General features: G+C 39.9%; 2 protein-coding genes and 1 long non-coding RNA gene across 3 annotated transcripts in view; 1 reads left to right on the plus strand and 2 right to left on the minus strand.

The window, feature by feature from the left end:
- LOC136181101 (NLR family CARD domain-containing protein 3-like) overlaps positions 1-26,263 on the minus strand; it is a 785,212-nt gene that overhangs the window by 247,731 nt on the left and 511,218 nt on the right. The window contains exon 3 of the mRNA XM_065961411.1: positions 1,812-1,922. Within this exon, the coding sequence (XP_065817483.1) occupies positions 1,812-1,922 (111 nt within the window). The remainder of the gene's footprint in view (positions 1-1,811; positions 1,923-26,263) is intronic.
- The window catches only part of LOC136181122 (NLR family CARD domain-containing protein 3-like), a 236,446-nt gene that overhangs the window by 159,891 nt on the left and 50,292 nt on the right, over positions 1-26,263 (plus strand). The gene's annotated exons all lie outside the window — the stretch shown is intronic.
- Positions 23,958-26,050, minus strand: LOC136181235 (uncharacterized). Its single transcript, XR_010667593.1, has 2 exons — positions 25,557-26,050; positions 23,958-24,594 (listed from the first exon to the last, which is right to left on the minus strand). It is a non-coding gene; the product is annotated as an uncharacterized lncRNA (long non-coding RNA).

Below are 26,263 nucleotides of genomic sequence, written 5' to 3' on the forward strand. Positions count from 1 at the left end.
GCCAGCCCTGACTATAAAATGTATAGTTACTTTTAAGTCTATTCTTTAAAATACAGAGTGTGTCTGCCTCCCGTACCCCACTGGAAGATGATTCCAGAGGAGAGGAGTCTGAAAACTGAAGGCTCTACCTCCCATAATACATTTAGAGACAGAGCAGCATTTACTATTAAGATACAGAACAGATCAAGATCAAGGATTTGTCCATAACAACTTCAGGAACCTGAATTTGCAGAATTCTTATCAAATGTAGTCCTTAGCAGTGATAGAATAATTGTTGTAGGTGACTTCAATATCCACGTGGATGTTGATAATGATAGCCTTAGCACAGCTTTCATGTCATTAGGCTCTATTGGTTTCACCCAGGGTGTAAACGAAACTACTCATCGTTTTAACCACACCCTGGATCTTGTTTCAAAGATCATTTTTAATCAGATTGTTCCAGTTTAAACTGGCAGATGGATAATCAGTAATCAGGAGGCAGAGGGGAAGTTCTCCACAGTTCTCTTTGTTTCTATTAGAACAGTATCTCACTCAGAATACAGCCAACACTGTGTCTGTCCTCAAATTCTTTAGACTGATGAAATTAAAGTTAACAGAAGACGACTTAAACATAAACACAGCTCAGAAAGATGCTGTGGTTAGTAACTGAGATTTACAGATAGCAACATGCAGTAATATGATCTCACACAGAGAGAGAGAGAGAGAGAGAGAGAGAGCGAGAGAGAGAGAGAGAGAGGGAGAGAGAGGGAGGGAGATATAGGAGCTCAAGGTGCCAGTTCCCCCAGTAGTCTAAGCCTATAGCAGCATAACTAGGAGCTGGTCTACACCAGCGCCAGCCCTGACTATAAAATGTATAGTTACTTTTAAGTCTTTAAAATGGACGTGCAGAAGCAGACTCTCAGTGAATGAAATCTGATATTGTGGACAGTATGTCTGTTTGTTTTGGTCATCATTGGGAGTGAGGAAGGAGAGGACTTTCATTCTACCTGAGGGAAAAACAAAAATGTTCATTCAATAAAAATGCTTTAATTGGGGTGCTGGTGGCCTAGCGGTTAGTGTGTGTATCCCATGTAGGGAGACTGTAGCCCTCCAAGCGGGGGGCTCAGGTTCAAATCTGACCTGTGGCTCCTTTCCTGCATGTCATTCCCCATTCTCTCTCTCCTTGATTTACAAATCTATCAAGTGTCTCATCTAAACAAAGAGCCCAAAAATAAATCTTTCCTCAGATTTGTCTCTTTTTAAGGTTTGGCCTATTATTTTGACTTTGTCTGAGAATATTTAGCTTCTTTCTTGTCGGGCTGTTTTTGCTTTAAAGTCATAAAGTCCATCACACTGTCGGCTGGTTCTGTGTCAGGCAGGTTAAGTTCTGACAGGGTCGGGGAAATAGGGTGCAGGGAAGGACCCAAATGCAGAAATAAACGGACTCACAGCTGCAATAAAATGATTATTTTCCACATTTTACAGCCTTCAGGAAGGTCAGGGTTCAAATACAAACACTTCAAAAGAAAAAACACATGATAGAACCAAAGCACACAATGATCATGAAGTGGTGAGAAAACAAAATGAAGCTGATGAGGAAAATGAAGACAGGTGAGTAGAGTAGAAGGGAAAGTCTGGGCTATTGAAACCTAGAAGAGAAGGAAGTGAATTCTGAGGACCTCTGGTGGAGAAGTAGGAGAAACAGGAGAAAAGTACGAGTCCTGGGAGAGGTGAACATGGACTGAAGACTGAGAGTGATGTAAATGGCTGAGGATGAAAGAGTGAGCCTACAGAAAAGCAGAACAGAGCTTTTTGTCAATTTCAGATCTCACCTTCCATCAGCAGGACGTCCATCTTTAAAGAAGATTGGAAGAAGTATAGACCGATCACTCTTCATGGACACACAGCTGGGTCCAGGAGTGTCTGGTCTCTGTTCCTGCATCCTGATACAAACAAACAGCTGGTTAATGAAAGCATTTAGAACAAAGATCATTTTTAATCAGATTGTTCCAGTTTAAACTGGCAGATGGATAATCAGTAATCAGGAGGCAGAGGTGAAGTTCTCCACAGTTCTCTTTGTTTCTATTAGAACAGTATCTCACTCAGAATACAGCCAACACTGTGTCTGTCCTCAAATTCTTCAGACTGATGAAAGTAAAGTTAACAGAAGACGACTTAAACATAAACACAGCTCAGAAAGATGCTGTGGTTAGTAACTGAGATTTACAGATAGCAACAATCAGTAATACGATCTCACAGAGAGAGAGAGAGAGAGAGAGAGAGAGAGAGAGAGAGAGAGAGAGAGAGAGAGAGAGAGAGAGATAGGAGCTCAAGGTGCCAGTTCCCCCAGTAGTCTAAGCCTATAGCAGCATAACTAGGAGCTGGTCTACACCAGCGCCAGCCCTAACTATACAATTTATAGTTACTTTTAAGTCTTTTCTTTAAAATACAGAGTGTGTCTGCCTCCCGTACCCCACTGGAAGATGATTCCAGAGTAGAGGAGTTTGAAAACTGAAGGCTCGACCTCCCATAGTACATTTAGAGACTGTAGGAACCACGAGCAGGCCTGATAACTGAAGGCTCTACCTCTCATAGTAAATTTAGAGACCGAGCATCATTCACAACGAGCAGCAATTACTGTTAGGATACAGAACAGATCAAGATCAAGAACTTGTCCATAACAACTTCAGGAACCTCAACCTGGAACTCACTTCTGGGACAAAGTCTTCAGACTGACATCACTTCAGATGGGAATAAGTGCTGCTTGAACCACCACAGTAGTTTTTATATTGTGAGTAAGTCCAGTATATGGATCCTACAAGGTTTGTAAAAACACTCAAGAGCTTTGAAGATCGTTGTCTGCAGTCTTCATGATACATCTGCTCACCAGTGTCCTGTCAAGATCACTGGACCAAATGTTCAGTATACCACCATGACATCATCCCTGATGTACTAAACGTGCCTCAGCTGGACTCAGATACCATTCACTAAAACAAGGATCAAGTGTTAAACTATGTAGTCCAGGAGAAAGTGTAGTCAGATATCAGTACAATGGTCAGCTGGATCAGCAGGATGTATGGACCAGGTAGGTTAGTGAACTTGACCTGCAGCTTTCAATGCCCAACATCTCACCAGCAGAACCTCATCAGGTTCAGGATCTGGGCTGTGGACAAAGTCAGGACATCCAACATCCACCTCGTGGACCATAATCCTCTAATCACAGTTTTTAAACCGTGGCTCCCATCCTTGATGGTGCATGCTTTAAAATGGACGTGCAGAAGCAGACTCTCAGTGAATGAAATCTGATATTGTGGACAGTATGTCTGTTTGTTTTGGTCATCATTGGGAGTGAGGAAGGAGAGGACTTTCATTCTACCTGAGGGAAAAACAAAAATGTTCATTCAATAAAAATGCTTTAATTGGAGTGCTGGTGGCCTAGTGGTTAGTGTGTGTATCCAATGTAAGGAGACTGTAGCCCTCCAAGCGGGGGGCTCAGGTTCAAATCCGACCTGTGGCTCCTTTCCTGCATGTCATTCCCCATTCTCTCTCTCCTTGATGTACAAATCCATCTAGTGTCTCGTCTAAACAAAAAGCCCAAAAATAAATCTTTCCTCAGATTTGTCTCTTTTTAAGGTTTTGCCTATTATTTTGGCAGGTTTATTTTGCATGAGACAATTTGACTTTGTCTAAGAATATTTAGCTTCTTTCTAGTAGGGCTTTTTTTGCTTTAAAGTCATAAAGTCCATCACACTGTCGGCTGGTTCTGTGTCAGGCAGGTTAAGTTCTGACAGGGTCGGGGAAATAGGGCGCAGGGAAGGACCCAAATGCAGAAAAAAATGGACTCACAGCTGCAATAAAATGATTCTTTTCCACATTTTACAGCCTTCAGGCAGGTCAGGGTTCAAGAACAAACACTTCAAAAGAAAAAACACAAGATAGAACCAAAGCACACAATGATCATGAAGTGGTAAGAAAACTAAATGAAGCTGATGAGGAAAATGAAGACAGGTGAGTAGAGTAGAAGGGAAGGTGTGGGCTATTGAAACCTAGAAGAGAAGGAGGTGAATTCTGAGGACCTCTGGTGGCGAAGTAGGAGAAACAGGAGAAAAGTACGAGTCCTGGGAGAGGTGAACATGGACTGAAGACTGAGAGTGATGTAAATGGCTGAGGATGAAAGAGTGAGCCTACAGAAAAGCAGAACAGAGCTTTTTGTCAATTTCAGATCTCACCTTCTATCAGCAGGACGTCCATCTTTAAAGTTAATATAGTGACCCATAGACCGATCACTCTTCATGGACACACAGCTGGGTCCAGGAGAGTCTGGTCTCTGTTCCTGCATCCTGATACAAAAAAACAACATTATCAGTTACTGTGAGCAGCAGATGAGACAGTGATGATGATGATGATGATGATGATGAAGGTTGAGTGATGCGAGTGCTGAGCTGTGACATGGAGAAGAGTCATGGGCCCTTTCTGAATAGCCACAGTTCAGTAAACTCTCGTGGTCATTCAGTATGCATGTTTTGGGTCCACCTCAGTATCCTGAACATTTCAGTATGAATATTAACTTCCGGGTTTTATGCAGTATGGATCGGATGCGTGCTTTCAGGAAATGAATTGTATTTTACCCACAATGCTGTGCGAAATTAAACGTAAATCGTCACCTCACGTTCACCTCCAAATCAAAACAAATTAGCGTGGATTAATTGAATCAATTTTTAATCGAGAGTTAAAGTCCCGACTGAAATCACTACTTTTAATTAAGAACAGAAAACAGATCTGCATTATTATAAAACCTTTCCCCCTCTATTTAAATAATGATTTCACTATTTAAATAATGATTTCACTATTTAAATGTGTCTTTATTGGTTTGTTTTATATTCTGTATATTACTGTCTTTCATTTGTACTTTTCTTTGGGCTACTGTATGTTATTTAGTTATTTAATCTTTTACTTGATATTGTTTTGTTTACTTGACTGTATGCGCATTACTCTTCTTGAATAAAGCTTAAAAAAAAAGAAACGGTGTATGCGGCCGGTTCGGGTAACGTAAATGACGTCACTTCCATACTGAATGAATCAAGTTGGAACAAATATCTGCCTACGCGCGCCATCACCATCATCATCATCATCATCATCATCATCACCATCACCATCACCATCACCATCATCACCATCATCACCTCACTGTCAGTCTACAAACATCACATCTACCTGGTTCACCTTCATCATCATCATCATCATCACCTCACTGTCAGTCTACAAACATCACATCTACCTGGTTCACCTTCATCATCATCATCATCATCATCTCACTGTCAGTCTACTAACATCACATCTACCTGGTTCACCTTCATCATCATCATCATCATCATCTCACTGTCAGTCTACTAACATCACATCTACCTGGTTCACCTTCATCATCATCATCATCACCTCACTGTCAGTCTACTAACATCACATCTACCTGGTTCACCTTCATCATCATCATCATCATCATCACCTCACTGTCAGTCTACAAACATCACATCTACCTGGTTCACCTTCATCATCATCATCATCATCATCATCATCATCATCATCATCATCACCTCACTGTCAGTCTACAAACATCACATCTACCTGGTTCACCTTCATCATCTTCATCATCATCATCACCTCACTGTCAGTCTACAAACATCACATCTACCTGGTTCACCTTCATCATCATCATCATCACCTCACTGTCAGTCTACAAACATCACATCTACCTGGTTCACCTTCATCATCATCATCATCATCCCCTCACTGTCAGTCTACTAACATCACATCTACCTGGTTCACCTTCATCATCATCATCATCATCACCTCACTGTCAGTCTACTAACATCACATCTACCTGGTTCACCTTCATCATCATCATCATCATCACCTCACTGTCAGTCTACAAACATCACATCTACCTGGTTCACCTTCATCATCATCATCATCATCATCATCATCATCACCTCACTGTCAGTCTACAAACATCACATCTACCTGGTTCACCTTCATCATCATCATCATCATCATCATCACCTCACTGTCAGTCTACAAACATCACATCTACCTGGTTCACCTTCATCATCATCATCATCATCATCATCATCATCATCATCATCATCATCATCACCTCACTGTCAGTCTACAAACATCACATCTACCTGGTTCACCTTCATCATCATCATCATCATCATCACCTCACTGTCAGTCTACTAACATCACATCTACCTGGTTCACCTTCATCATCATCATCATCACCTCACTGTCAGTCTACTAACATCACATCTACCTGGTTCACCTTCATCATCATCATCATCATCATCATCATCATCACCTCACTGTCAGTCTACTAACATCACATCTACCTGGTTCACCTTCATCATCATCATCATCATCACCTCACTGTCAGTCTACTAACATCACATCTACCTGGTTCACCTGGTGTTATGATCTAATCTTCTGTTCTCTCTTATAGTAGATGATTTATTACTCTCAGATGTTCTGTTCTTGTCAGACTGATTATCCAGCTGAAGTATTAAAGTAGTTGTAGGTTCTGAATGTATTCACTGCACAGTCTGTAACTTGGACATGAATCACTCTTTTTTAAGATCTGTCATCATCTCCTTCTTGTTCTAATTTGATGAATTTAAATGATTTTATTTAAACTTGTATCTGTCTTTGTTCTGCTGAAACATTTGAATTGATCCTCTAGCATCAATAAAGTTTTATCTTATCAGAGGAGGCTTCACTGCAGGACTTTGAATCATTAAACAATAACAAGTCAAACCCAACAAGTCATTGATTAACCAAGAACACAGTCAGCGGATTGAGAGAGTTACAACAACTTCTTATGAATATGTTCCACTGTAAAGAAAACGTAATTAAGAAAAATGTTCAAATCAAAATGATAATCACTCAAACATTTCAATTACAGAAGATAAAGTGATGATCTCAATGAAAGAAACTTCCAGAGCGGGCTCGTCTTTAATCAACCTGTTAGCATGTTAGCATAGCCTGCATCGGGACTGAGGATCATTGTGTGTCCTTCACTTCTACTTTAGTCAGAGCAGCTAATGAATCCGGTGGCTAACTGTTAGCTTACAGCTCTTTTTATACTTAAATTAAATGAGTCTTTTAAACAGTATAAAAAGTGTCTCTTACCTTCAACACGGAGAACTAATCTGCGTCTCAACAGGACAACGTCAAAGTCAAGTCTCCTGACACCAGGAAATACCAAAGTCTAATAATCACCATAGCAACAGGGAATCAAAGGTCACAGCTTTATAACATTTTATTGAAGGAAGCTTGTTTATTGTGTCAGATGATCCTTGACTGCTTTGATATCAGATATATTGTGCGATGATAGAAGTTGATGAAAGTGTTTGAGGCAGTCTGTTGTCCTGCAGTGGTCTGTAAAAAAGGAAGGGCTGCTGTATGGGATCAACTGCCTGTAAATAAGATTTTGAACTCGTGAAAGGTTACTTTGGTGAAATATTTTGTGCACACAGGTAAGGTTTGCACATGTGCAGACAACATTTGTAATTGTAGAAATAGTCTGAGCATATGTAAAACAAATCTGTTGTTGTGAAAAAATGTGAAGATGTGTAATGATTTTGTGCTCACAGTTCAGATTGCACAAATTGAAGGTACACGCACAAGCTTTGAGTTACAACCACAAATTTTGACAGAGTCTTTACGCCTAAGCCTCCAGCCAATCAGCACGTCTCTACCTTGTCAACTGACAATCAGAGGAAGCTGAGTCTGTTTAGTATGGAGTTAGATCCGTCTCAATTTTCATGAATGCACACAGAAGGATTCACAAATGTATATTGTGATTTATAAGGACTCTATCCACAAAAATAGTTTTCAATACACACACAAATATTTAGCATTGTATATTAATGTAAAAAAATACACAAATAAAAAACAAGATTCACACACAAATATTTATAGTTTTATATTTAATAGAAATCCACAAATGTGTGATATACATATATATTAAAAAAACACATTTGGATCTTGTCTTGTCAGTCTGCCTTTACAAACTGTTTGTCATGTGTGAACCTCGCTGCATTTGTGTGTGGGACTTTTGAGACTCCCCTGCCGTGGTTCGATTCACAAATGGAAATGTCTGTAGCCAATCAGATGTCTCCTTCCTATTCAGCCAATCACAGTAGGGTAGATTCAATGGTATGTTTTAATGTGATCACTTTAGCGTTACATCGCAGCGATCAGCCGAGCTGTCTGATTAAGTCGTCTTTATGTTGACGAGTACAAACAGTCTCTGTGATCGTCGTACTATAGATGGAAAGTCGTTTATCGTGCTGGGTCACGTTGTTGATGCTGGGCTCTGCTCTAAACGAGTCAGTATCTGAAGTGTATGTACAGTTTAAGCTCTGTGTGCAATAATGAACGGCCCGACTCCTCAAGAAACGAGCCAGACTCTCCGTGTCTACAAAGACCGAGATGCCTTGTTTCATAGTGTGGGGGAATGTCTTATTGTCAGTAGCTTCCTTTAACATGAGAGAAAATGGACTTTCTAACAATTCCCAAACATGTTTCTAAAAGTTCACATCCTGGTGACTTATCCAAAGAAAGACTATCTACTGCTTCTTTGAGCTCCTCTGAAGTACCGTATTGGTCCGAATATAGGACGGCCCTGATTATAAGACGACCCCCGTTTTTCAACACTCACATTTAGAAAAAAAGATTTGCAGACCAGATCTTGTTTTTATAAAGAACTTTTTTTTTAAAAACTTCATTTTATTTGAAAATAACAATATTAAAAACACATTGAATTACGGCACTTTTCAAAACAAAGTGTTTCACAAGGGCGAACTATGTACAGTATGATTAAAAATGTAAATCGATTAACAAATATTATATATTATCAACATGTTTTAACATTTTAAAATAACAGAGGAAATACAGGCAACATTTTTAACTGAACCGCTAAACTAAAACTCGCCAAACTTCTCCGATGTCTCCTATTCCTTGCACACATTCTCCGCCCCGCTGTGTTCGCTCTCACTGTTACTGTCATCACTCCCCTGCTCCTCCCAGAGCGCGTCATCCTGGTTGCCATCCAAGGCATTTGAGATGCAGCATTTTTTAAAGCCACGGATGATGCTCTGTGAGGAAACTGCATCTCATGCCTGCAGAATCCAATCACACAGCAGACGGACTGACGGCTTCTGGATCTTCCTGGTCGGTGTGAGCGTGTGGTTTCCAGACAGGAGACACTCTGTGTAGCTCTTTCGGAGGTTGTCCTTGAACGGCTTGTTGACCACAACATCCAACACCTGTAGCTGGCTCGTCATCCCCCCCGGTATGATCACAAGATCATCATTCATCGCCCGCACCTGACTTTTTACTGGCTCAGTCAGGTGTCCGCGGAACGCATCTAGAACTAGCATGTTCCTCTTCTTCCTCAGTCCCTCGTACCGTCCGCCCCACACAACCTTTAGCCAGTCCACAACAAGCCCTGTTTCCATCCAGCCCTTCTCCTGGGCGCGCACGATAATGCCAGCTGGCATTGGCTCCTTTGGCACTGTCTTACACTTTAAAATGACATATGGGGGGAATTTGCTGCCATCAGCGAGACATCAGCGAGACATGTCAACATGACAGTGACGCGGCTCCTCTCGTTTCCCGTTGACCTCACCAACACTGACTTCTCTCCCTTCTTATTCACTGTCACTGACGTTGGCATATCAAAGTAAACGGGCGTCTGATCAGCGTTGCCTATCTGATCCAACGAGTAGGAGTGCTTCTTCCTTAGCTTAATCACAAAGCGCTGAAATGACAGAAGCTTCTCTCCGAAGTCTAACGGCAGGTGCTGGGCTAAACTTGTTCTCCGTCTCAGTGCCAGTCCATTACGTCACATCATCCTACGGCACCAGCCGAGGCTGGCTTTGAACTCACTGATGTTGAGCTCTCTGGCGATTTCCAGGGCCTTAAGCTGGATAACAGCTCTGGTGAAGGGCATTCCCTCACTTCTTTTTTCCCTCACATATTCAAAAACTCTCCGGTCAATCTCGCCGAAACGGCCACTTTGAGGACCACGGTATGATTTCCGCTGGCTGCTTTAAGACGTTCTTTTCGTGCTTGCCATCTTCTTACGTTACACTCTGTAACCCCGTACTTCTTAGCAGCCTGACAGTTGTTACTTGACTCGGCTGAATTGACGACCATGATTTTAAAATTAGCGCCATAACTCCTCCGCTGCTGTTGATTGACTTGACCTACTTTTGAGCAACTTTTCTCTAAATGATCAGACTTTCTCTCCATCTTTAAACACCGATAGGCTGGTTGCTGAGGACGCTGGACTGCTTTTTCCTGGAACACTCGCTTGACAGATTTTTGGCGCCATCTGGGGCCGCAATGTGTATTGACATTTAAAGGGACAAGCGAACAATTAGAGCTGCGCTCTGAATACTAGACCCCGAATATAAGACGACCCGACTTTTTCGTACCTATTTTGATGGGGGAAAAGGCCGTCTTATATTCGGGCCAATACGGTAATATCAGCATCACATCATTCTGCAAACTCCTCGTCTATATGAGGAAGAAGAGCTGAGAGATGGCTGAAGAAGGAGTCAGCATCCATGACAGAAAAGGCTGATGAGTCTAGTTTACCAGAGAAAGAAACCATTTCATCAAGACTGGATCAGAACTAACTTGGTCATGAACTAATAAGGCTTTGATTGGATTTATTTCCTGCCTTCTTTTCTCTCAATGACAGAAAAACTTTCCTCCCCTTCCTCCATCCATTTGACCCTGGATCTTCTGTCGGCTCCTTCAGCTTTCTTCACACAGAGTTCATCCAGCTGTGTTTGTAGAATATGTCCTTTTTGTTTATCATTGTCACAAAGTCATGTCTTATTACAGCAGCTTTTTATTTCTTTGAGTATATTCATTTCTGATGATTTGTTACTTCTATTTAGAGATTTTCCAAATGTAACAGAGTGCTCCCTAAATGTGAACTTCATGAATTCCCATTTAGAGATGTAAGAAGTGATAGATTTATCCAGCATCACATCAGATATAATAACTTTTATATCTTCAGGAAAAGATCATATTTAACATCCCTCCTATAATAATGTTGGCAGTTGGATAGTTTAAGGGATTCAGTGACACTAGAGACCTCCAAAATCAACTGTTTGTTTTGAGTTAGGTTATTAAAGCCATACCTATTGACCAAAATATAAAAGTGCTCATTAATGTCAAGTACATAAATTATCCAGTGACCATCATGAGTACTTCTAGAGGTGATGAATTTACCAGGAGGGTCACAGAACAGGAGCCTACTGATCTAGTGGAACCAAGGTCATCCCATTGATTTATCCAGAATATTTCATCCTCTAGTTTGAAGTGTTTCTTCAGAAATATAAAATTAGCTTTTTCACCCTTACAAAATAAAAATATAGATTTTCTCTTTGTGTTTTCTCTCGAGCGTTTAGAGATACAAGAAAATGAAACATTCATTGTGAACACAAACTAACAACTGTTAATAAACAAACTATTCCAACCAGTTGAAATATAAAGGACACAAAAGAGAGCCTTAAACTTAACGTCCCTTCAATATCAAAAAATATGAACTGAACCATCCAACCTGTGTGCAGGCCAAACGCCTGTTATTGCTGGCTTACATAGACCATCAAATGTGATCTTGTATGGCGCTCCTAAGTGACTCTCTGTCCGCTGTTGAACCCAGCACCACCTTTGTAGTACGCCCGTTTTCCAGCTGCTCTTGCTCGTTGTATCTTTGGCCATAGTGCAGCTCCTGCAGCAGCAAAGAGCACCTTGGAGAAACTCCACTTGATGGACCAAATGTTGGATGGGCTAATATCCCTCCATGGATTGTTCCAGTGCCTAGCGTTGACTTACAACTTGTGGAGCAAAAGTGAGAATGGATTGAAAGAAATGTGGCTAACATTGGGCATTTGGTTGAAGATTATTTACAAAAGAAATATTATAACTACATACCTACTGATGGATCCAGAGAGCCAGAGAGTGGACATGTGGGGACAGGAGTGTTCATATCTGAGTTTGATATAGAAATATGTAAAAGAATGAATAATAAGTGATCCGTGTTTACAGCAGAACTAACTGCTATAATGTTAGGGTTGAATGGATCGAGAAGGCCAGAGAGAGTTGTTGTTTGTTCAGATTCAACTGCAGCTCTTACACGCCTGAACTCAAAAGAAACAGTAAGAGAGGACTTACTGATGGAAACAAAGATGATGTTGTTGAGATTACAAAACTGTCTCTGTATTTCTCTTCTTCCTCTCTGTCTGTATTTTTCTTCTTCCTCTCTGTCTGTATTTCTCTTCATCCTCTCTGTCTGTATTTCTCTTCATCCTCTCTGTCTGTATTTCTCTTCTTCCTCTCTGTCTGTATTTCTCTTCTTCCTCTCTGTCTGTATTTCTCTTCATCTCCTTTGTCTCCTGTGTGTGTTTCTTTTATTTCATCGTCTCCACTTGTTGGAATCTGTAATCTTGTGTTCATGATGTCACAGGACTTCGGGCCTGGTTGCCTACTGATGTAAACATTTTTTTTAACTTTTGGCAGCTTGGACATCAACCTCTCTTTTTCCTCCCTCTACATCCTTTTTTCTGCTCTGCTAGATAAGCTTCACTTCATACTGGCTTGTTCGTTAGTTTCTATCTTCGCAAAGTGATCAGGTGCGCTGCTCAGCTGCGCACTGCGTCCCAGCACGCTCTGTTTGTTTGTTTGTTCTCGTGTTTAATGTTGTTAAAACGTCGTCTTATCCTGCCTGTCTGTGGAATATTTTTGTCTAAAGTGTAAGATGAGTGTCCCTCGAACTGTGCTTGTGTTTCTGTGGCTATTCTGTCTACTTGGACAATGCCTTTCCATGCAATGTCCGAAAGCACACCTGAGTGAGGCGTCACGGCTTGCACGCTCGTACAGCCGAGAGGCTCTGCTGGAGCTACAACCAGACCCGACCCAAGCAGTTGTATCAAGCCACTTCTACCGTCTGACGCTGGAAAAGATCCCCCAGGAGCTCATCAGGACCAAAAAAAGGAAAAAGAGAGGAGGAATCGAAACCGGTTACGAAAGAGATCAAATCGGCCACCACTCCCATCTATTGTCTTCACAAACCTGCGCTCTCTTTGAGCAACAAAGTGGATGCTATACGAACATACGCAAGGTACTGTAATGAACTCCGAGAGGCATCTCTGTTATACTTTACAGAAAGCTGGTTACAAGCGACGATGCCTGACTCCCTCTTTCATGTCCCCGGATTTACTTTGCTGCGAGCAGACAGAGACGCTGACTCAGGAAAAACAAGGGGAGGAGGCATCTGCGTGTATATAAACGATCTATGGTGCCGAATGCACTCAGTCAAAGTTACGATCTGTGATCCAAATGTAGAAATTCTCAGTATGACTTTAAGACCATTTTATTTGCCAAGAGAGGATTTGGGTGTATTTTGCTGTTCGTTGTATACGCACCCCCAAACGGGAAAGCGTCACAAGCTGCACGGACCATAGCTGACTGTGTTCCTGAGCTACAACTCAACTACCCTGAGGCACCGGCTATAGTTTTGGGAGACTTGAATCATTGTCACCTGGAAACTGTGCTGCCTGGTTTCGAGCAGTACGTCAAGGACCAGACCAGGAAAGACAATATTTTGGACAAGTGCTTTGTAAATGTTAAAGGTGCTTATGTGTCCAAGTGCCGGCCACCTATATTAAATTCAGACCATAATGTTGTGCACATGATTCCAGTGTATAAGACAAAACTTAAGAGAAGTAAACCAGAAAAGAAAGTGATTAGGACATGGACAAATGAGAGTAAAGAACAACTGAAAGCCTGTTTTGGATGGACAAATTGTTAAATTTTTCATGAGGGCTCCATAAATGACATAACTGATGTTACAAATGATTATATCAATTTTTGTGTAGAGCTGTTGTTCCAACAAAATACATTTAAATTTACCCTAATAATAAATCATATGTCACTAGTGACATAAAGGCAGTCATAAATACAAGAAAAGTGGCTTTTAAAAATAAAAATCCTGGACCACTAAAACTTACAGAAAAAGAGTTGAGAATCAGACTGAGAGAAGCAAAAGTGGAACACAGACAGCTTCTTGAACAAGCCTTTAAAGCTAAAAACCCTAAAAGAGTGTGGGACAACATGAAAGCTATGACGGGCATGTCAACTCCAATCAAATCAATTGCGACAGACAATGAACTTTTTTTTACTAGATTTGAATCACAAGACGACCCTGCAAAATTCCCTGAAATACTCAGAACCATCATACCTGCAGCTTCAGACAGAATTATCATCACTGTTGAAGATGTAAGGAAAACATTTCAGGGTACAAATACAAAGAAGGCAGTGGAACCTGAACCCTGTAGTGGTTTTCTGCTAAAAAACTTTGCAGCTGAGGTGGCTCCAGTATGGCAACCAATTTTTCAGTCTTCAGTTGACACACACGAGGTCCCTATGTCATGGAAAACTTTGTACATAAAACCTTTACCTAAGATTCCATGTCCAAGGGATCATAAAGACTTCAGACCAATAGCTCTTACCTCAGTGATCATGAAATCTCTAGAAAGAATACTGCTCAAACATCTTTGGTCCATATCATCACCAAACATTTAGATAAGCCAAATACATTTGCAAGAGCCCTCTTTCTAGACTTTTCATCAGCATTTAACACAATAAAAGCAGACATCTTAGTATCAAAAATGATTCAACAAAAACTTAACCCCTACTTGACTCTTTGGTATGCTTCTTTTTTCACTAACAGAATCCAGTTTGTGAAGGTGAATAACACCCTTTCATCTGCTATCACAACTAATGTTGGCGCTCCTCAGGGTTGTGTGAGCTCAGCTGTGCTTTTCACTTTTTATACAGATGACTGTCGGTCTGATACACAAAATCAGTACACTCTGAAGTACTCTGACGATACAGCTCTGATTTCTCTGTTAAGTAACTCTGACGACCCTGGACTGCACCAACATGCTGTGAACAAAATAGTTATGTGGAGTGATGACCATGCTCTAGAGATCAATGCAAAGAAAACAGAGGAAATTGTATTTGGTTCACCGTCTGATGCTCATAAAGCTCCTATTCTCATTCATGATGAAACAATCAAACAAGTGTCATCTTATAAATATCTGGGTATAATGATCGACCATCTGTTGTCCTGGAAAGATCACATCGATTACATCTGTAAAAAGACAAAACAAAGAATTTATTTCCCCGCCGTCTGAGATCTTTTGGGGCGAGTCGACAGATTCTTCTTTTGTTCGTTACCTCTGTGATTCTAAGTGTCCTACAGTATTGTAACACCTCATTGTATATGTGTCTGTCTGCCACTCTGAAGTCTAAACTGCTCCAGCAGTTGAACATCTGCTCTAAGATTGTAGGCCAACCCATGCAAAGACTCTATGAATCGGCCTACAACAAAATCATTTTAAGACTGGCTAACTGCATCGCCTCTGACCCTGACCACGCCCTGAACACAGAGTATGAACTGATACCATCAAACTGGAGATACAGGGTCCCACGTTTTAATAAGGTCAGACTGAAACACTCTTTTGTTCACCAATCAATCCTAAAATTGAATGTGGAGCTGAATCCTCGACCAAAGCACGTTTAGGGCCTCTGTGCATTTGTTTGGCGTTTGAGTGTTGTTTCAAATGTTTGTATCTTTGTTTCCGGTCTTAACCCTATAAAACCATGTGTATCATATTTGCTACGCAAGTTTCTGAGACCTCTGTCTTATCAACATGATCAAAACTTTCCTTTAAAACCTGTATATGACCTGATACATGTATTCTGCCCCCTAGAGGATTTGCATTCTACTGCAGGCAGTGGAAGGGCTTTTTTCGAAAATGGCCACCATCATGCTAGCATCCACACACTTTCAGCAGGAAAATCTTTGCTAATTTTCAAGAAGTTACAGTCAGAATAACATTTATATTGTTACTAATTCTTTAATATGAGTATATTCTGTATTAAAACAATGTATCATTACTTAATAATTCATTCTTCATATTACAGTTAAATCGTGTAAACACACACTATTTTGATGATTCAATAAATCTAATTAATGACTGAAATGCCATTTAAAAAAAACATTTTGGGTATTTTCACAATAACAATTCCTCTGAAATCATAATCGCTACGCTATATTGACCAATTTGTTATGTGTGTATTTTTAGATGTCAAAAAGAATAGAGGAAGAAGTGAGAAAACAAACGTACATTGAAAATGTCATCAACATGATAATGGATGGCAATTCAAGTGACATAGAGCAGTTAGGGGAAGATGGAAGAATGGACTCCTCAGACCATGCATGATGATGGAAGTTCAGATAGCAGTGATGAGGAAGACTATCAAGATGAAAGTGTAGCCCAGACAAGCACAGAAGTTGAGATCCCAACAACAACACAGGACACAATCAGAAAGGAGTCAGTGAAGGCCAATGCACAAAGGAAAGAATACAGATGGAGAAAAATAAATTATCAAGCTCCATCTATCGATTTCATTGCAAGTGTTGAGGAAGGCACAGAAGACAGGTGTGACTGGACACTATACATGTATTTCAAACAGTTTGTCACTGATGAAATGCTAGAGGAAACTGCAGAACAAACAAACCTGTACAGTGTACAAAAAGAGGGCAAGTCAGTAAACACAACTGCCAAGGAAATAGAGCAGGTTCTAGGCATGTACATTCATATGGGGTTAGTACAGAAGTCCTCTGTGAGAGCCTATTGGGAGATGGAGACAAGGCTCCCTGCAGTTTGTCATGTGATGTCTCGAGATCGGTTTCTGAAATTGCTGACAGTGATTCACTTTCAGGACAACCTCAGTGTGTCTGATGATGCAAAGAAAGATAAACTGTGGAAGCTCAGGCCATGGTTACAAAAACTGGGGGAACAGTTTCTCTGCATACCTCCTGAAGAAAGCCATGCAGTTGATGAAATCATGGTGCCATTTAAGGGAAAATCTCATCTACGTGTCTACATGCCTGCAAAACCTCACAAATGGGGTTTCAAAATGTGGGGACGTGCTGGACAAAGTGGCTTTCTTTATGACTTTGATATTTGTCAAGGTGCAGAAAATCCAGACAGAGAAAAGTCTGAAGTAGGTGTTACAGGAGAAGTTGTGCTGAAAATGACATCAACACTTCCAGCAGGAAAAAATCACAAGGTCTTTGCAGACAACTACTTCACATCAGTTCCCCTGGTGCAACACCTAAAAGAAAGAGGAATCCACTATGTTGGCACGATCCGGATGAACAGGATGAAACACTGCACCATGATGGATGAAAAAGAATTGAAGAAAAATGGAAGAGGGTCAATGAACTTCAGAGTGAACCAGGAAAACAACATCGTTGTAAGATGGTACGACAACAAAGCAGTGAGCCTGATTTCCTCTTTTGTTGGCACTGAACCTGTGGGAAATGTGAAACGCTGGGATCGCAAATCCAAAACTCACATAATGGTTCCCAGACCAGCCATTGTTGAAACATATAACAAGTTCATGGGAGGTGTTGATCTCCTTGATATGCTGTCTGCACTTTACAAGTTCAGCTTCAGATCCCGAAGATGGTACATGTACATCTGGTGGAACACTGTTACAGTGGCAGTCATCAATGCGTGGAACCTCTACAGAAGAGACCAGAAGAAGCTAAACCCCAAGAAGAAACTCGTGCCTCTGCGAAGGTTTCAGGCTTTGGTTGGCACTTCTCTGACAAGCGCAGGAAAGGCCAAAATCAGGTGTGGCAGACCACTATCCTCTCCAGAAGAGACTCCAACACCACCCCGTAAAAGACCAAGCTGCAGTGTGCCTCTTGATGTGAGAAGGGATGGCATTGATCATTTTCCAATATGGGAAACCCGACAGAGATGCAAGCACTGCACTGGTAATCACTTCTCACATGTCTACTGTGAGAAGTGTGAGGTGCATCTTTACCTGAACAAGGACAGAAACTGTTTTTGTGCCTACTACAAAATGAAATAAAAAGGCTGTAAAAAGTGTTATGTTAAAACAATGAGAAAAACTGCCTGAAATGTTCTGTATTTTCAAAATGTGAAGGGCATATTTTGTTTTTGTTTCTAAAACGAACATTGTTGTGTGCAAAAATTTGCCAAAAACGCCCGATGTATCAATGTGCTACAAAACAAATATCATAAACAACATGATATGACAAAAAAATTTGGGGGGATTTTGTTTAAGGGTTTAATAAACATCTCAATTCCAAAAAAATAGAATTTTCTTGTTATTTTTTGATGTGTCAGGCTTTACAGGGTTGTGCCGCAAACGGAGCCGCTGTGACGCAAGGCAAATTTCAGACTACGTCTGACAATAAAGTATTATCTATTTATCTATCTATCTATCTATCTATCTATCTATCTCTTTCACTCTCGTCTCTTCTTTCTCTCTCTGTGATGCCGTGTCAATCATTTCTTTAAAGGGATACTTCACCCGTTGAAACATGAATCTGTATTGACATTGGGTCATATATGTAGAAATGTGAAATACATTTTGAAGTTGGTGCCTTCTTGACTTGAAAAGGCAGAAAGTGTCTTTTTGGCTCATGTGCATGAAAGACAACAACTCCCAGAATGCACAGAAATGCAGGCCACTCCCACTAAGGTCCTCTATTTACAGACATTTACTACAACACATACGGCCGTTTCCTCAACTGATTCAGAGATTTCTTCCAGTCCTGTCAGAAAACAGACTCTATGTCTGTGTCCATAGGCAAACAGTGAGAGCACCGACACTACCAGTCCACCCCAGCTCGAGCTGGGCCCGGCTCCTCATCCTCACCGCCGCCGACAGTCAGGCCTTATGTCTCAGTGAAGAGGGGAAGAGAGAGAGGGAAATAAAGCCTGCTGACATAAGGCCTGCCTTTCTGCAGCAGCTGTCTCACCGCAATATTGCTTTCTCCATAGAGCCTGTTAGCAGGATGCACGACCATTCAAAAATACTACCAGGTTTCTAATGATACAAAGCTTAATGCAAATGGCTGAAGTATCCCTTTAAACACGCTGTCCACTAGCGGTGCATTCAGGTGGTGTCGGACACATCAGAAAAACAAGATTCCTAGTTGTAAAATGCACATGAACACCTGCTCAAGTCTGAAAAACAACTCGTCACTCGGAAAAGAATGAGGTACTCGACTTCCCGACTTGACGTCATCACATAGAGGGAAAATATGTTTAGTTAATGTTTACATACTTTTTATTGATTCACGTATAAGGACATCAACTTTTTACTCAAATATAACTGTAACAGTAACATTTCACTGATCTTCTTTGTAGCATCAACGCTTTGTTGCTGTTGTTACAACATTCAGATTTTCTGAACTGAAATCATGTCTGAAGAACAACTTCCTAACTCGGAAACTTGGAGCACCCGAGCAGCACCTGAATGCACCATAAGACCTGAGGGTCATGATGGAATAGTCCATGTAGTGCAGCTGGAGGGGGGAGGGGCCCTGAGACATGATTTATAGATGAACATTCTTCTGATAAGAACTTTTTGCGTATGGGTTTTTAGAAAAACATAATAACTTACCACACAGTTTAAAAAATAAAAATAATTTTAAACAAGATTTTTTGGTAGGTAGGACAGAATAAGAAACCAAAGAGAGAGAGTGGGGAATGACTTGTGGGAAAGGAGCAACAGGTCGGATTTGAACCCGGGCTGCCCGCTCTCCAAGATTTAATGATGATGAAGAGAAACCTCAGTCCTCACAGCCTTAAGGGCCTTTCAGATAGGATGCGGCCGGCAGTGCGCGCCGCTGTCAAGCCCATTCATCTCCTTGCTGCCGAGTTGAGCTCAGCGTGGGGTCCTGCTCACATTAATATTTAAAAATCAGTCTATAAGTACCGTTAATGTTTGTTTACTGTGTCCTGCAGATCTCCAGCAGCTGTTGGTGAGTAAAGAAGAGCTTCCACCTGAGCAGCAGGAGTGGAGCCACATTCTGGACCAGGAGGACACTAAGCCCCAACACATTAAAGAAGAACATGAGGAACTGTGGAGCAGTCAGGAGGAAGAACAACTTCAAGAACTGAAGGAGAAAGAGAAAGTCTGGACAGACACATGTTAGTTCACACAGGAGAGAAATGTTAATCCTGTGCAATGGTAAAACTGATCCAGAGGAATCCAAGTTAACAACATCACTAATTTGTATTCATAAGTATGTATTGACTAACAGATGTATAAGTGCAGTTATAAAGGGATATAAGACAATTCTATTGACAGAAATCTGTCTCTACTTTTTTGACATTGATGTTTTGTTGCTGACATATGAAGCAGTAAGTTGGGAGCAGCTATGACGTTTGAATTGAAAGGGTTTATATGAAACAGTTACAGTGTAAGGATCCTTCTTCTCTCCTGATATCTTCTCTTCTTTCTGTCACTCTGGTTCCTTGGAGGCCTCTGTGTTGGGTAGCACAAGTTCTTCAGACAGCTCATGTGTAACCTTGTAATAAATAAACTGATGTAGAGTGAGAAAGACTTTCATCTACTTGTGTTATTTTGTGTCGAGTGTCTAAAGTGTCTTTGATAAAGAAAAGGAGTTCAGCAGATCCTGATGCAGAGCGACCACAGTCAGGTCAGGTCGATGTCGATTTCACTGAAAACCTGTAACCCTCAATAAGAATCCTGCAGTCAGAATACAAAATAAAGAAAATCACAAACTGAATGATAACACCTGTAGATGTCATCTGGCATTCTGGATTTACTCAACATATTGTTAGAAGAAACGATAGAGATGCATTATAGCCTTCAGTGTGTGTAACTAAATGGTATATGGAAAAAAACACTTCAATGGTGTGTTTATTTGTTCTGTTATCATTTCTCTCTCTGGCTTCCTTTTTGCTGCGTCACTGCTTTTTATAAATTTTCAGCTAAGAGGAAAATGATTCTTCGATTGGTCTTGGCGCTATCCAATTCCCACGGTAACCTGACTCGTCATCAATCTTAAAACTTTTCTTATTTCAATAAAAGTAACTGCTTTCATTTATCAATATTTCACCTCCAAGCAGACCCTTATTCTAAAAGACTGAACACATTGGTTTGGGTTAGGCCACGATAGTAAAAGAGTTCAAAGAGGAGACTTTAATGCAACGAGGTTACAACTGTTTATTGTGTGTGGTTCTGAAAAGCAAGGAAAATATCTATGAACAAAATTCTTCACATATACATTCCTATTATAATTGTAAAGTAATCTGGGGAAGCAGTTTTCCACTTATACAATGTTAACCATGCATCTTTTAGCATCCTTACCTTCCTTTTTCTCATTTTAACACCAAACAAAACAAATCAGAATTTAAGTTAATATCACCATTAAATGAATCTGAATTTTAGTATCTATTCAGTTCTTTATCTGTTGTTTATAATTTAAACAAACCAGTTAAATGTGTTCAATATTAATTATTATTTACCCTTCTAATTTAATTGTTTCATGTGAACACTACACTATAAAACCAGAATGCAGAGTGCATCACTATGAAATAAACAGCCTACATTAAATACATGTCACCATTCAAACATTCTGAACAGATAATTACCAAAGAACACAGCACACTTACCAAAGGTATCTCTGCTGTCTTCCTTTCATTGAATTCAGCCTGAAAGTGTCTCAGCCTCTCACCTCACTCCTGCTCTCACACACACCGCTGACACTCCTGTCTGTCAGTTAGAGCCACTCAGCAGGTTTACACACCTGGCTCACAAAGGTTTTCTGATTTCCTGACCTGCTCAGTGCTGCTCTCCAGTGTTCAATACAAACTTTAAATAAAGGCTGACAACAGAGATAACCTGATAAGTAATAATAAAGCTGATTAACCTTTAAACACAAAGTAAATAAAAGCATATTAATATTTTCATTTTCTGTTTGTCCTTAGATTTTAACAAAACAAAGACTGATTTAAAAAAATCCCCCAGACACCAAACATTTGTTAGATGGAAAGAAAACTCGTTTTTTGTGTGTTTTTTTCATTAAGAATATTATCATTATGTAATCAAACTGTCAATTAAAGGGTTTAAATCCTGATAATTATTCAATATTTGATCGTTTTGTTTAGGACTAAAGTTGATCAAAAGATTTAACCCAAAAAAGCAGAAAAAAAATAATCTGTACTATTTTTATAGCAGTTTTTGGAAGTGGACATTATTGTCCTTAATGACTCAAGAGGGTAGTACATTTTAAATCTGATGCTACACAAAAACTAATAATGCATCAAAGTCAATATTTTGTATAATCTTTGACATATCCAAGACTGATTTAAAAAAAATCCCCCAGCCACCAAATATTTGTTATATGGAAAATAACTTCTTTTTTTCATAAATAACAACAGTGATCAAGTAATGAAATTGGCATCTAAAGGGTTAAAATCCTCAAAATGATTGAATGTTTGGTAGTTTTGAGCAGGGCGGAAGTTGGTTAAGAGATTTATGCAGAAAGAAGCAAAAAAAAAAGTAATCTGTTCTATTTTTATCGCAGATTTTTGGAAGTGGACATTTTTGTCCTTAATGACTGAAGAGGGTAGTAAATTAAACTGATGCCTGAGGGTTTAAAGTGTGTCTTATACAGCAGATTTGATGGTAATAACAGCTTATTTCAAGGACCTTTATATAAAGTTTTACCCAAGAAGAACTTAGACTGAGGTTCTGTCTGTGTTTAAACCATAGACTGTAAATATTATTGGACGAACCCTGACCCGTCTGTGACATAGGCAGAAAATGAGTCCAATCGACGGCCGCATCCATATTGGATTTGCAGTCTCAACCTAACTTCGGATCAACCTAGCGACAGCAGTAAGGCGGGACCGGCGGGACTTAGCTCCGCCCATTCAGCTCGACGTTAGCAGTCCACTTGACAGCATAGCTAACAGCTAGGCTGCTATCATCAACTATTCCTGCTCGTCCTGAGAAAACTCTACAAACAGTAAGTTAACATTTAACTTTTCTACAACACAGTTAAAACGAATTATATTCAACACAAATATTTAATTAAAGTCTTAAAACTACACTTTTTTAAATATACAATTATGTTTATGAGTTATTTGTTAGAGAAGTTAGACTTTGTCAGTGTTAGCAGAGAAATACATTAACAAAGTTTTATCCATAAACTGTAAATAAATATGAGACATCCAGAAGAAATCAATATTACAAAGCATACAGTTCATGTTACTGTTGTGACAAAAAGAGGAATGTCTGAGTCTTATATTTACTGATGTCAACAGCGATGAGGTGAACATGACAATTGAAAAATAATTATTTAGTATTTATTATAAGATATTTGTTTTCTATTGAACCCTGTGAAGTCATGGAGTCTGTGAACAGTGTCAGCTTCACACCAAAAACTTTAAGTATTAGAAAAAATAGTGTTCAAGACTGGCATCTATTATGATGAGTTGCAGCTACCTTGTTCAATATTATTCCTGCAGATGTGGCTCATAACAAAAAAACAGCCTGAGCTGTCACATGTAGTTAACTGTACATTTTGTCTTGTCTGAGGCATTAATTGAACACCTTTGTATTTCTCCTATAGACACAGTGTGGATTATTGGTGACTGGTCCGTCGAGGTGCCCAGAGAGCTGCAGAGACAGAGGAAGAAACCTGAGCTTCAACAACATCTGCATTTGTTGGTTCTTCTGAGGTGGACTTCAGTTGCTTCTCTTCAACAGCTCGCTGTGAGGGAGGTCTCCCCCGGATGGCCTGAGTGATGACACCCACAGGCTGAGAGCTGAGACGGGTTTTAAGCCTTTTGACAAACCATTACACTGCGCCCACCTGTCAAGCTGGTCAGCTACACGCCTTATTGTGAATAACTCTTATCCTTCATCAAAACATTCACCACCCCCCCCCCTGTACAGTGTGTGTCCATCGAGACATGAGCTAATCACACCTATTTGTTTGTTTTGTACCAAGCTGTAAACATGTTCATCTCTGCTGTAAAAACAGACTTTTTTTAATGTTGTTTTTCAGATTAAATAAATATTTCTATATAAATGCACTCTTTTATGTCTACTTATGAGTATACATTTCAGATTAATGCTCAACTCAATAGCTTAGGGAAGGAAGTCTACTTTTACACAACTTCTTACTCTTTTGATAAATACTAATGTAGTTCATTTCTGAAAGTGGGATGGAACAGAGTCATTGCAAAAATTTGCCCTTAAACACAGCCCCATTCTTAAATCAAGATACATGGAGAGTAAATAAGATCAATAACTTGTGAATAAAAACACAGTTAAAAATGATTTAGAAATGTAGTCTTCCCAGATCAATATCACATAATATCAACTTCTCCCATCTAAACTGGACAAAGGGTTTTAAAATGGGAAGAAAATAGTTTGATTGCAAGTTGTTTGGAGGAGATCTAGTTTTATTTGAACAGCATGAATACAGTCTTCCAAGGTGCAAACCCTCCTCTTCCTCCTGAAGCCTGTGGAGCTCCTTCATGTACTGCTGTCTTATCTGCTGGCCATCTTCTCTCAGCAAAACTTTGACTGTTGAAAAGTCATTCAGAAGAAGCTCGAGCATGTGACATGGATCCAGGAGAACATGGACTTTTAGTGAGGGGTCTTCAGGATGGCAAAGAAAGAGAGAAAATATCAGTTATTCATTAAATCATTTTGTTTGTTCTCATCTATTTTTCTGTATTCATCTGTGTGTAAGAACACATTTATAAATTCAACAGTGTACTACCCAGACAACAAAGGTACAGTATTCAGGTCATCAACATCTATTCAAAGTTAAGAAGATAAACATTATTGTAATCATCATCTCTCACTCACACAATGATATTCCACATTAAATGGTCTCAGATTTTGTGTGAGGAAAAATTAAGCAATTTATTGTGGATAGTACTTCATCTTAACATGAAACAAATATAACCTGAATTATTTAAATCATTAACAGGTCCCAACACTCTGTTCTTTAGTACAGAACATACAGTAACTCATTTATTATTAACATGAGCTCAGTACATGGCTGTATTCTTCAAACTATTTCTTATACTTTATATCTATGTGCTTTAAATCTTATTTTCATTCCATGTTATTTATATTTTATATTTCTACAGCTATATTCTGTGTATGAGTTCAGTGAAAATTAATATGGTTATTAATATAGTTCTTAATGGTTACAGATGCTCTTACAAAGTGAAGTTTTTTAAAGTTGTTAACAGTTTGCTCAAATCTTAAGACAGCACATTAGGTTCAGTTCAGTTTATGTTACTGACGGATAATTACTACACACAGTTTGTTTTTTAATGTCCACATTTAGGTGGAGTATAACATTCATCATAACATCAGATAACCACCGAGGTGAACCTTTAGCTTCTAACATCACACAAACTCATTATTTTCAACAACAACATCTTAACAACAAACATTTCTAAACCATTGACCGTAAATAATGTAAATAATGTAAATAATGAGCTACACAGTTAGCCGACTGGTTTACAAGCTAAAGCTAAACAAGCTAGGTCCGTAAATATAAACACATGAGTAAGCAGTAAATATAACACTACTATATCACTTACCGAAGAAAACTGAAGCATCAACTTGTTGGATGGTCTGTTAACCGCACAGCAAGCCATGTATGTTGTCAGATATGTGTTAAAAAACTCTCCAAACGAAGTAAGAAAGAGGAGAAATCAGACGGATCAAGCTGTTAGCCTCCTGACCTGCTGACCTGACAGACAGATGCAGCGCGCACAGCTGTCAATCAAATCTGACACAACCAAATATGGGCATAGTCGTTTTCCTTAATAGAATAAAATCCGATGAGTTATAAAAAAATTCACCCCCCCCACAGTGTGAGGAGAAGGGGCCGTCAACTTCTCAGATATATCTCGTTTTTTGAACCAGGCTGTAAACATGTTGATTCCTGTGGTAAAAACGGGCTTTTTTGGCTGTGGGCTTATGGCACTTCCGGCGCTTCTGCAGCCAGCCTCAAGCAGAACCTCGAGGAACTGCAGTTTTTTGTACTTCCGCATAGGCTTCATTTTTCGAGACCGGAGGTTGCCCCTTGGTTTAAACAGATGTCATGAAACAGGGTAACTAAACCTCATATTTTCAGTTGTACTGCTCTACCCTGGAATTTAAAAAAATGCATTTAGAATGTCAATGTATCAACTTAGAGAAGGAGGGGGGGGGGCAAGACACGCCCACTCACTGCTTCACGCTGTTATCAGCCGCAACATGATACAATGTTTGCCCCACACACACACACACACACACACACACA

This window comes from Labrus bergylta, chromosome 2 (assembly GCF_963930695.1).
Source record: "Labrus bergylta chromosome 2, fLabBer1.1, whole genome shotgun sequence".
Taxonomy (NCBI): Eukaryota; Metazoa; Chordata; class Actinopteri; order Labriformes; family Labridae; genus Labrus; species Labrus bergylta.